The sequence below is a fragment of the Protopterus annectens genome, chromosome 5.part0 (genome assembly GCF_019279795.1).
Source record: "Protopterus annectens isolate FY-2018-M chromosome 5.part0, PAN1.0, whole genome shotgun sequence".
Lineage (NCBI taxonomy): Eukaryota > Metazoa > Chordata > Ceratodontiformes > Protopteridae > Protopterus > Protopterus annectens.
The window spans coordinates 1,688,420,822-1,688,433,877 of NC_056735.1; the positions used below are offsets into that span (position 1 = coordinate 1,688,420,822).

Consider the following 13,056-nt stretch of genomic DNA (forward strand, 5'->3'; position numbering starts at 1 on the left):
TTTAATGTAAATTTTTTTTTTTTTTTTTTTTTTTTTTTTTTTTTTTTTTTAGATAAGAAATATGTTTTAGAAATGGTGAATAACATTCAGCAGGTTAGTAACCATTCTTTAAAATGTGGCTATGATGCACTGGAGGCTTCATTTAGATCAGCCATGACTGGCACAGTGATAAGAAGGCATGCATGGTTGAATGAACAGGTCTTGCCGGATCATGTTAAAGCAAAGCTGTTAGATGCTCCTATGGATAAGGCCAGTCTATTTGGTACACCTGCTCAGCAAGTAATGAAGAAAATGGAAGAGAAGGCAAAATCTGTACAAACAGTTAAGGATTTCTTACAGGTTCAGCCCCCAAGGTTTAGCAGGAACTGGCCTGCCAAAAATTGGTCCTTTCCAGACTCCTCAAAATCTCAGAGGCAGGAATAGACGCTCTAGAGGCAGAAATCAATCCAGAGGAGGTGCCTACAGAGGACGACAGTGGCAAGGCAATAACCGAGGCACAGACACAACCACTGACACTGCAACAGGACAAACACAGTGACTTGGCTCTGACACCGCCTACCAGGGAGCAAATAGCAGCACCTTTAGGCGGAAAGTTAGCCTTATTTTCGAAAAATTGGCACTATATCACAAAAGACAAGTGGATTTTGCAAACCATAGACCAAGGCTACAGGTTCCACTTCCACACCTTACCAGTAAAAAGAGGAATGCCAAACCTACCTCCAAATCAAAAAACAGAAGCTCTAAAGCATATAGCTCAATTAACAAAGATGAGAGCTGTGGAAAGAGTACCAATAACAGAACAGGGCAAAGGATTCTACTCCAGACTCTTCCTAGTACCAAGAAAAGAGAAAAGTTGGAGACCTATTCTCGATCTGTCCGTCTTAAACACATACATCATTGTCCCAAAATTCAAAATGCTGACCCTACAGCAACTTCTTCCCATGCTGGGCAAGGAGTGTTGGCTGGTAACTCTAGATCTCAAGGAGGCATACCTGCACGTCCCCATACGACCAAATTGCAGAAGATACCTCAGATTTCTTGCAGGATCAGAGCATTATCAATTCTCAGCATTGCCCTTTGGCTTATCTACTGCACCCAGAGTATTCACAAAATGCCTGGCATCAGTAATCGCTCACTGCAGGCTACAGGGAATCCAAATTTATCCATACCTGGACGACTGCCTGTTACAAGCGGACAACAAAAGCAAGCTGACAACAGATTTACAAAGAGTCATTTGCTTACTACAAGCCCTGGGATACACAGTCAATTTAAAAAAGTCAAGACTGATACCATCCCAAACAAGAACATTCTTGGGTGCGGAATTGGACGCAGTAAAACAAATGGCATTCCTAACTGCAGAAAAACAAGAACTCCCTCTTTACTTCTTGGCATTAACAAAGCAGAACAAACTAACAGCAAGAAAAGTACTGCAGGCCTTGGGCTTCATGGCATCATGCATAATCCTGGTCCCACATGTCAGACTGCATATGAGAAAGCTACAGTGGTACCTAAAGAATTTATGGTCTCAACACAGGCACAGCTTAGAAACTGAAATCCCACTAATCCCATGCCTGAAACAGGAGTTCCTATGGTGGGCTCAAGCATGCCAGTCAAACCCAGGCTTGCCCTTCCACAACTTGCAAGCAAACCAAACCATCACAACGGATGCCTCAGACCTAGGCTGGGGGGCGCACATGTTGGACAAATGCATACAAGGATTGTGGACTCCAGACCAGCTGCACCTGCACATAAACCAAAAAGAAATGCTGGCAGTAAAACTAGCAATCCAGAAATTCAGACCATTCCTCAAAGAAGGCCATTTAATGATAAGGACAGACAACACCACAGTCATGTGGTACATCAACAAACAGGGAGGCACTCATTCATACCCCCTATGCAGAATGACTCTGGACCTTTGGAATATGGCTCTGAGCTACAACATCCAGTTACAGGCAATATTTGTGCCGGGAAAAGAAAACACCCTAGCAGACATGTTAAGCAGAACCACCTCGGATGCTCACGAATGGATGCTACACCCGGACATCTTCAAGGCCATCACAAAGAAATGGGGAATGCCACAAATAGACTTATTTGCATCCCCACTCAATCACCAGCTCAAAAAATTCTGCACAAGGACATACCACCCACTTGCATGGAAGGTGGACTCTCTATCCTTCAGTTGGAAAGGCCTGACAGCATATGCATTTCCTCCTCTTCCTTTGATGCACAAGGTACTACTGAAAATCAAAGAGGAACGTCCAAGGATAATCCTGATAGCTCCGAATTGGCCAAGACAACACTGGTACCCATTGCTGAGGAGCATGTCTCAGGGGAGAATGTGGTCAATACCCCTGATGCCTTTGATGTTAACTCAGAACAACTACAACATCATGCACCCAAACCTAAAAACCTTGCAACTGACTGCCTGGAACATCACATAGCAGCAACTAACCCAGACCTATCCCAAAGGGTTAAAGACATTATCCTTGAAGCCCGCAGACCTTCAACAAGAAGGAACTATGCAGGAAAATGGAAAAGGTTTGTCATTTGGAGTACTGAAAGAGGAAAAGATGTGTCGAACATAAATATTGCTAACATCCTGGAGTACTTGGCAGAGCTTCTACATACAGGCCTGTCCTATTCCTCCATCAAGATACATGCATCAGCTATTTCAGCAGAATACAGCTTCGATCCACCTGTCTTTTCAAGATCCTCTACTCAGGCAGTTCCTCAGAGGGATCAAGAATGTAAAACCTCCTAGGAAACCACCATTACCAGCATGGGACTTGAACTTTGTGCTAGAAAAATTGACACTCCCTCCATTTGAACCAGCAGCAACAGCAGACCTTCAACACCTATCATGGAAAACTGCTTTTCTACTGGCAATTACTTCAGCAAGGAGGGTTTCGGAACTACAGGCCTTAATGGCAGTACAACCCTTCCTAATCTTCCATCAAGATAGGGTGTCCATGAGAACTAATCCTACATTTATGCCTAAGGTGGTATCCAGAGTGTCCTTGAACCAGGCAATCCACCTACCTACCTTCTTTCCCAATCCACAGAACAGGGGAAAGACTGCTGCATACCTTGGATGTACATAGACAGTTACGCTACTACCTGGACAGAACCAAAGGTGACAGAAAAACTGACCAGCTTTTAGTAGCCTATGCAACAGGAAGGGAAGGAAAAGCAATTTCCAAACAGACAATCTCCAAATGGATAGGAAATTGCATAAGATTCTGTTACTCCTACCATGGAAAACCAATTCCACAGAACATAAGACCTCATTCTACAAGGGCTACAGCCACTACCACAGCTTTCTTACGAGGAGTGGCAACCAAGGACATTATTGAGGGCTACTTGGACCTCCGTGCATACATTTGCCAAGCATTATAATTTACCTCTATACTCTAGATCCCGAGCAGGTTTTGCCACTGCTGTACTGCAAGGGATCCTAACTACACCATAATTCTTCTTCCTCCTCCCTAGTTTGGCTATGGTATTCTACCCATTTGTTATGACTGCAGATGCATCCTTGAAGGACATAGTACAGTTTTGTACCTACCATAAATGTAGATGTCCGAACAGGATAGCATCTGCAGTCAGGATTACCCACCCTCCTTCCCCTCTGTGGTACTCCTAGGGTATTTACCCTCCTAATAGCTAGCTGGGGGGGAGTCTCTTATGATGTATTTGTTTGTATATATGTACATACATGCTTATTTTTTGTATTTGCCTTCTACTATTTTGGAAACATTGGCATTTATCCAAAATTTAGCTTTCCAAGAGGGCAACTGGCATCTGGGGCAAGAAACACTGAGGAAAATGGCGTCGGCTGATGCCTTTATACCCGAAGACCAGCAGAGATGACGTCGGGTGAAGTGCGACATCAGCCGAAGCCGGACCCAGACTTTGGAATCCGGCCGACCGAAGGGCTGCCTGACGACAGGACAACCCATTTGTTATGACTGCAGATGCTATCCTGTTCGGACATCTACATTTATGGTAGGTACAAAACTGTACTTTATGGGGCTACTTAAACAGAAAATTATGTTGATTCCTGACAGTACTGAACACAAAGAATTACATGATTTAATGCATTCTGCAGAATAAGTTGGTAAACATACTTTGCAATGTGGTTTTGACGCTTTAGAAGAATCTTGCAGGGCTGCTGTCACTGGGTCTGTACTTAGAAGGCATGCTTGCCTTAAGGAGCAAACCGTGCCAGATTATGTAAAAGCTAAATTACTGGATGCTCCCTTAAACCAAGACCGCCTTTTTGGGAACAAAGCAGAAGTCATCCTCAAAAGGATGGAGGAAAAAGCTAAATCTATGCAAACTGTTAAAGATTTCCTACAAGTACAACCTCCCAGGTTCAGCAGGCATTGGCCTTCTAAGAACTGGTCCTTTCCAGTCCAAACCCAGGAACAGCAGACCACCTAGGCTACAGTCTCAGGCTTCACACAAACTTAAGCAGTGGGGGGGGGGGGGCTCCCACTTCCAAAGCAGAGAGTAGTAAGACACCCCCCTATGGAAAAATGGCACAATGACTTAATCTTAACCCTTCCAAGCCCTGCTCTACTACCTGCTCCCTTAGGATTAAAGCTTGCCCTGCATGCAAAAAACTGGGAACTCATTACGCAGGATGATTGGCTTTTGAACATAGTTTCCCAAGGATACAGATTCCACTTCCACACCCTACCAACACCAAATGGTTGGCCAGACCTACCCCCAAATCAATGGGCGGAGGCCCAACAGCAGGTTCTTTCTCTCCTCAATATCGGGGCTGTTCAGCCTGTCCTAGCAGAACAAAGGGGACAAGGCTTTTATTCAAGACTATTTCTGGTACCCAGAAAAGACAACTCTTGACATCCTATCCTGGACCTCTCTATTCTCAACAACTTTCTGGTAGTTCCAAAATGCTAACTCTGCAACAGCTTCTTCCCATGCTAGCCAAGGATACCCGGCTGGCAACCCTAGACTTAAAGGAAGCTTACCAGCACATCCCAATAAGGGAATCTTGCAGGAAATACCTACGCTTCAGGGCAGGCTCCATGCACTATCAGTTCTCTGCACTTCCCTTTGGCTTATCTACTGCGCCCAGGGTATTCACAAAGTGCTTAGCTCCAGCCATTGCATTTTGCAGGCAGAGAAATATTCAAATTTACCCATATTTGGACGATTATCTGTTTCTTGCAGAAAGCCAGGACTTGCTATTACAACAGCTGGCATTCGTAAAGGAACTTCTAACCTCACTGGGAAACACCATCTGCGAAAAGAAATCTCACCTAGTACCCTGCCAACAGATTGTATTCCTGGGAGCAAGCTTGAACACAACTTCCCAGATGGCATTCCTCACTCCAGAGAAAAAAGTTTGACAACCTACTTCAAATTATTGGCCACAAAAAAACAGCTATCTGCAAGGAAAATACTGCAAGCCCTGGGGTTCATGGCCTCTCGCAATCTACTAATTCCATATGCAAGACTGCATAGGAGGAAACTCTAATGGTATCTAAAACGCCTGTGGTGTCAACATTCTCAGGACCGGGAAACTATGATTTCTATCATTCCCTGTATCAAGACAGAGTTCCTTTGGTGGGCAGAGGCCTGCTGCCACAACAAGGGACTCCCTTTCACTGTACCCCCTGCCGCCCAAACACTCACAACAGACTCATCAGACTATGCATGGGGGGCTTACATGGCAGGGCAGTGCATTCAGGGCAAATGGAACCAGAGACAGATGTACCTGCATAGCGATCAAAAAGAAATGTTAGCTGTATGGAATACTCTGACAGCCTTCAAAGACTGTATTCTTCCAGGACAACTATTGGTAAAGACAGACAACACCACAGTTATGTGGTACATAAACAAGCAGGGGGGAACCCACTCGTACCCTATTTGCAGACTAGCCATGGCTCTGTGGAACACAGCCTTGAGCTGCCAAGTACACCTGCAAGCTCAATTCCTGCCAGGCATACTAAATTCACTGGCAGACGACTTAAGCAGAAATCTCATGGACCCACATGAATGGAAACTAGATGCCAAAATATCCAACCTCTTGAGGAACAAATGGGGGACTCCAAAGATAGCTCTGTTTGCCTCCCCTCAGAACTACCAATTGAACAAATTCTGCACAAGAACTCCCCACAGCCAAGCTTGGAAAGTGGATGCCATGTCCTTTCCTGGTAAAGCCTTTCAGTTTTATGCCTTCCCCCTCTGCCTCTCCTCTCGAAGGTTCTACTAAATATCAAACAGGACAAGCCAAGGACAGTACTGATTGCACCAGACTGGCCACGCCAGCACTGGTGTACCCCCTGTTGCGCGGTACTGCACTGCTACAACCATGGCACCTGCCTTTCCTGCTGTCCCAGCAGGCGGGCCAGATTCTGCACCCTCAGCTTCAAACCCTTAACCTTGCAGCCTGGCTAATTCCTTGAGCTGTTCCTTAGCATCCCTCAGTAAGCAGATACTGGATGTCATTCTGGAGGCAAGGAGGCCTAGTACTATTTTTTTTTTTATTTTTTATTTTATTTATCATTTGTTGACCGGGAAAGTCCGACTAGGTTCCACAGAGCCTGTTTTCAGCGGAGGCCCGGGGAGAAATGCTCCAGAGTAGTACTAGAAAATCCTATGCTGAAAAGTGGAAAAGGTACTGTTTCTGGAGCCTGACTCGGGATGGGCACAATGGTGCCCAGCTTACCTTAAATTCTACAGTACTTAACAGAAGTGCTCCACAGGGGCCTATCCTTCTCGTCGATTAAAATTCATGCCTCTGCCATTTCAGCACATTACAATACAGAGCCATCACTTTGCTCTCACCCCTTGCTAAAGCAATTCCTTAGAGGGGCCAAAAATTTAAGACCCCCCCCCCCAGGAGAGCTCCCACTAACTTTGTATTGGAAAAACTCACTCTTCCCCCCTTTGAACCAGCGGCTACAGCTGAGTTGAAATTCCTTTCTTGGAAAACTGCCTTTCTTCTAGCTATCACTTCAGCAAGAAGAGTGTGAGAGTTACAGGCCCTTATGGCAGTGGAACCCTTCTTTATCTTCAGTGCGGACAGTGTTTCCCTCAGGACTAACCCTTCCTTTATGCCCAAGATGGTGTCTTCTGTGGCAGTCCATTAATTTGCCTACTTTTTTCCCTAATCCACAAAACAAAGGGGAATAAATATTGCACTCTCTGGACGTTCACAGACAACTTAGATTCTATTTGGGCAGGACTAAGCCTACCAGAAAATCTGAGCAGCTGCTAGTTAGCTTTCCTGCAGGGGCAGAGGGGAAGGCCATTTCAAAACAATTTCCAAATGGATAGCCCATTGCATTAATTTCTGCTACAAGCACCATGGAAAACCTACCCCCCAGGGGGTAAGATCACATTTCACCAGGGCTACATCAACCTCTGCTGCATTTCTCAGAGGGGTCCCTACCAGGGACATCCTAGAAGCTGCTACCTGGAGCTCTGTACATACCTTCTCCAAGCATTACCACTTGCCTGTCTTTTCTAAATCCAGACCTGGATTTGCCACTGTAGTCTTACAGGAATTAATAGCTGGCCCTAATACTAAAGAACTGGAGGTATAGCTAAAGGCCTATGTTGTGGCAAATGTAGAAAGGTTCTAAGCCTTTTCCTGGAGTCTGAGAAATCTTGGCCCTACCACTGAAATTGTTCCCTCATAGCATGCAAGGTTTCCCCAAAGGAAAATTCCTCAGGTGGAGAGGCTGAAGGGATGGACTCTTCAGCATCAGAATCTTCGTAAGGGGAATAAGGAGCCTCAGGAGGGTCTGTATGTTCTGAGTCATCAGAGGAATCATCTGTGGATACTGGCTCAGGGGGCTCTGCTCTAGGCCTCTTTTCTGGAGGAGGGAGAGAGGTCCTGTCTGGATGAGGCTGGGATCCACGAATTAAAGAAATGAGATCCTCAGCCAAAGAAAGCATATGGGAGCTGGTGCTGGGCCTGTGAGAGGGGGGTTTGGCAGGCACTGTTTTTGAAGCTTTGGCTGCTTTAGCCCTGGCAAAGGCCTTAATAGACATGGCTGCAGGAGGCCTAGCAGCTCCACGTGCAGGGGTTGAAATATCCAGGGGAATAGTGTCTGATAATTCCTGAGAAACCGCAACAGAAGGTTGGATTTCAGAAGCCGATTCTACCAGGTTAGAGGAGGTCTGGGTAGAAGGCATGGTTTCGGCTGAAGAAAGAACCGCTTGCTCGGTTTCGGCCGAGACACTCGCGGTTTGCTTAATAGCGGTTTCGGCCGAAACCGCGGACCACGAGTGTCGGTCCTTTTCTTTGCGTTTTTTGGTAATTTGCGTTGTCGGAGGATCCGACGGCATAATATAGGCAAAATCAGAGCCGAAAATCTGTTCAGCAAACTCCGACCGGCGTCTAAGCGTCCGTCGGTTAAAAGAAGCACAGGCTAGACAAGCTGCTACGTCGTGGTCTGGGCCTAAACAATGTATGCAGTAGGAGTGGAAATCTTTGAGGTATTTGTTTCCCACAAGATAAACAGTTATTCACTTTCTCTGACATCGGCTGAGGCAAGAAAGAGTCCCCAACGGGGTACTTAGCTTTTTAGAAGTTTTCGAAGTAATATTCGGTAGTAGTAATCTCTGGATCTGACCGACCGGCACTTGCGAACAGCTTCTGCTTCGGGCGCCACGCGGCAAGAAAGACTGAGGAAAATGGCGTCGGCTGATGCCTTTATACCCGAAAAACTGCAGCTATGACGTCGGGTGAAGTGCGACACCAGCCGAGGCCAGACCCAGACTTTGGAATCCGGCCGACCGAAGGGCTGCCTGACGACAGGACAACCCATTTGTAAGGACTGCAGATGCATTCCTATCGGACATCTACATTTATGGTAAGTACAAAACTGTACTTTACCCTCCCTCCAGCCCCCTGATTTCTCTTGGCTTAACCTTTCCTTATGGTTAATATATCTATTTTTTCTTGTGTATTTGCTTTTTGATGGGGGTTTTACCATACCATTTAATTGCTTCTATTATGGGGGCACATGACATCTGGTACTTGTATTACCTGTTATCAAGTAAGAAGTGATTTTCCATGTGGGCAGAGTAGCATCTTTTTCTACAGTCTGTGCATGTTCAGGTCTCCCTGGCCTTTCTTGGGCATCTGCTTGATTTAGACCTCCATTAAGCCACTATAAAGTACATGTTTTGGTCATTTCATTGCATTGCTACCTCTTGGAGGACAGAATTCTTGTTCGCATTGGTGGTATTTCCTCAATGTATTTCATCTGTATTTTTGAAGAACGTCATCTTTTAGACTTGTATGGTTTTTGATGGACTTGCCAGTAAGTTTTGAGGTGACTGGCTTGGCAATCTTGAAGTGTGCTCCTTATCTTAGTGAATATATCTGCCCAGATGATTTTGGATCTCCAGATATTAGAACTGCTGAGTGAAGGCTGAACAAGCGGATTCCAGCATTATACCCCTGCAGAGGGCTTTCTTGAAGATGATTACTTTAACTGTGTTTTAGGCATTCTAATGAGAGAAATAAAGGTGTCTCCTGTAGTGGTAACATTCTGCATAATGTCAGTCAACTTGCCACCAAGATAAGCTGATTTAATCACTTGATGTAACACATTACTTGAAAAATTAGAGGCAGCTCATTTTAAAATACTGTTTAGAGTATACTACTTCTCTTTTATGTCTGTGCTTTCTAGTTGATTTGATTTCTGGACATAGTCCTGATGTTAAAGCCCCAAGTGGTTTGAACGCAAAACAAGGATTATGATATTTTTTGGATGTTTGTTTTCCTGTTGACTCACTTTTTCCTTATAACCGCATCCACAGACTGATTGGTAATAATTGACATGTGTACAAAGCATTCTGTGAAATCAAAAGTGCCATACTTTAGGGGGCAACTACTTACATTATGGTTTCACTAATTGAGCATCAAATGTGTTACATTTTTAGTGGGTATTCCACCTGTGTGAAATGGCTAACAAAAATCGTCTTACTAGGATAACAAGACACCTATTGCTGCATCTAGCATGGAATAATGGTAGCTGCTACAGTAAAGTAGGTAGTGAGGGATTGTGGGTACAATCTTTCATGTTGGGCATTTTCAGTTTCAGGAAAATTTTCAAGGGAATGTGCTTATGAGTTTAATTACAAAATAGTGCACTATTTGCCTCAAACGCTGTAAAATTTTATATGGTAAAGATATTAATTTCACCACTGGAGGCTGGTTGTTTACATTTGCTAAGGAAGTGTGACAGTACACTATAAGCATGTTAGAAAATAAGCATCTACAATAAGTAGCATGTTATATGCAAGAAAGCAAAGTTAACTGGCTTTTTTTTTTTCTCTTTCAGATTTTACCCGCATTATGTGTACTAATATACCATACAGATATAAATGTAAGTTGAAGTTTGCTTATTAAATCACTTTAGTTTTTTTCCCTAATACTTTCAATGCACGTAATGTTATGCTGCATTTTAGGAGGAAGATATGCTATGGAATGTGATGCTTAGAGTGCACAAATTGTGAATAGTCTGAGATGGCCACAGAGCCTCCCCTTCCCCAAAAGAGCGATGTATGCATTGTACACAAATAGTATAGTTGTCTTCCACACAGGGCCTGTGGCTCCCTGCTGTGTCTTCTGCTGTGTTCCAGGTGTTTGTAACATTCTGATTTTTTTTTACTTACTAGACTAAGTATTTGTGTGTGGGTGTAGTTTGGGCTCCCTCTTCTTTCTTTCTTGTAACCATACTTAGTTACACCATGACTATGTATTTTCATCCATTTTGCGTAACATTTTTGTGGATACTTTAATTGTTCTGGTAATTTCTTGTATGGTTTCCTTTCTTGACGTTCAGTAGATCAGTAAAAATTCCTGTCTCCAAATCCAGGTTTGCTGTCAGTGCACTACAATAGCACACTTCCTTGTTTAAATTGTGTACATAAAAGTTCATAAAACGGAATTAATTCAACCAAACTATTTTCTTCACATTTATTTAAATCTGGAATGCATTACAAGTAACTTACAGTACTGCAGTGGGTTGTGGTAAAAGATAATTTGTCAGCTGCTGGAGTGTCTGTGGTGTCAGATTGTAGTGATGCAGTTGCTGCTCACCGATGTCAGCTGCTGTGTGGGTGCACTTTCCATTCCCAGTTCTTTTGTATATTGGTGTGTAGCTTGCATGAGTGGCATTTTATTTACAAGGTCATAGCCTTTCATTCTGCCACAGAATCCATTATTAGTTAGCTTTATCATTGTGTTGACTGCTGTAGCTTCCCTGAACTTGTTAATCAGGTGTGCAGTTGTAGTCCTCAAATTCAGCTTGTAAGATAGACTCCAACCATTTATTCTGTTTAGGCCTAAATCATGACACTTAGACTGTGTACAGAGTTTAATTTTTCCACCTAAAAGGAGATGCCTCACCTTTCCAGTTTTCTTCTGGTGAGGGAGGGGTTTCAGTTGCAGAGCTGCCACCCTGCTGTTTTTGCCTTTTTAAACAGAGATTGTAGAGGTAAAGATTCATTGCATCACCAGGAAGATAAGCTCAAGATTCAGAAAGACCCCTTCTGGTGGCAGCAGGAGTTGCAGCTAAATTGGAGTTCAGAGACATGTTGGTTGCAATGAGGAAATACCTCATTATCAGTTAATTTGCATGCATCTATAGACCTTGACTGCTGCAAGTACAAATCAACACTTCTCACAGTAGTTAACACTGGTGGGGACCATGCATTGCATTATCAAGGCAGTCCTTGTTCACCCTTCAACATACCCCTTACCAGTCCACGAGTTGACTGAATGTCCCAGATAATCTTATATTTTCATCCCTGCCCTTGTAAATCATGAATCTTTAATGGGGTCTTTCTGGATAATCCACTTGTATTTAATTCTTACAATGATGTGTCTGGCTTAGACGTGTCTGCAAATGATGGCGTAGATGAGACCTTTTCCTTTGAGGGCATGTTCAAAAATGACGACCTGAATGCCCATTTTAGGGGTAAGTGCTTTTTGACTTGGTCTGTTGAGAGCTGGTGGATATCTTAAGGAAGAAATAGGTCCTAGACACTGAAGACCTTTTACCTTCCCCTTGCAACTCACTTATTCCAGACCTTGCTGATCCCAGCGAAGGACGAATCCTTCTGGCCACCCTTAGAGGGTTTTTGCACTTCTTGATTTTGCTTCTTCATGTGCAGGCCAGGTTGCAGAAAAAAAGTGCTGACTGGCAGGCATGGTTTTAAGCCCCTCTGCCGAAGAGCCATGCTAGTAGACTAAACTGTATCAACAGAGCTCTTGGGAAAGGCCCAGATTTTACTTTCAAAAGGGGCCTTGGCCTGTCCTTGAGTTGAAAGAGGATAAGTGTTCTGCTTTAACCTTCCACTCCATAGTTCCAAATGGGATATCTCATTTCTGCCCCATTCTGGACCTCAGCAACTTCAGTCAGCATGTACAGTGCAGACATTTTTCAGTGTTGATGTTGGAGGGACTCGTACCACTGCTAACCGCGAAGTACCTTGGTAGTATCATTATACTTGATGGGATAACTGTTGATGTTATGTGATCCTATCTCGCCTACATTCTGACTGATGGGTTCGGAGCCGATCCCTCGGCTCCGACTCGGCACGCTTATGCCAAAGAGCGAAGTCTCTTATTGGCTGAGCTTACTATATCCCAGGATGCACCACTACCAGTCCCCCAGATCTCGTTTGCCGCTAACAAGCGAAGACGTGGTCTCGAGCTGGCTGAGCTAAGTAGTGGGTTATTTTCACTAACTTTCTGTCAGAAATTTGCTAATTTCTAAACAAAAAGCTGTTTTAACGGCTACTCTGTTGTTGTGTGCGTGTTTGACAATTTTTCTGTGGAAAATTTGTGTGTGATTGATACTTGTTCTGGTTACAGGCTCCCTCGGTCTATAGGGCCTTCCTACTGGTTAATTCCCTTTTAAAACAACCTTAGGGTTTACTTATTCTTTGTTTCCTTATACGGTTGTTGACTGTTGTTCAATTTGGTTTTGTTGTGAACGGCAAGTTAATCTTGACTTAAAATAAGTTTGTCAGTGAGAAAGTACTTATTTTTTGCTT

The 13,056-nt window shown here is 44.0% G+C and overlaps 1 protein-coding gene across 1 annotated transcript in view; it reads left to right on the plus strand.

Moving 5' to 3' along the window:
* The window catches only part of KPNA3 (karyopherin subunit alpha 3), a 1,434,883-nt gene that overhangs the window by 696,468 nt on the left and 725,359 nt on the right, over window positions 1–13,056 (plus strand). The window contains exon 13 of the mRNA XM_044072030.1: window positions 10,335–10,385. Coding sequence (XP_043927965.1) covers window positions 10,335–10,385 — 51 coding nt within the window. The remainder of the gene's footprint in view (window positions 1–10,334; window positions 10,386–13,056) is intronic.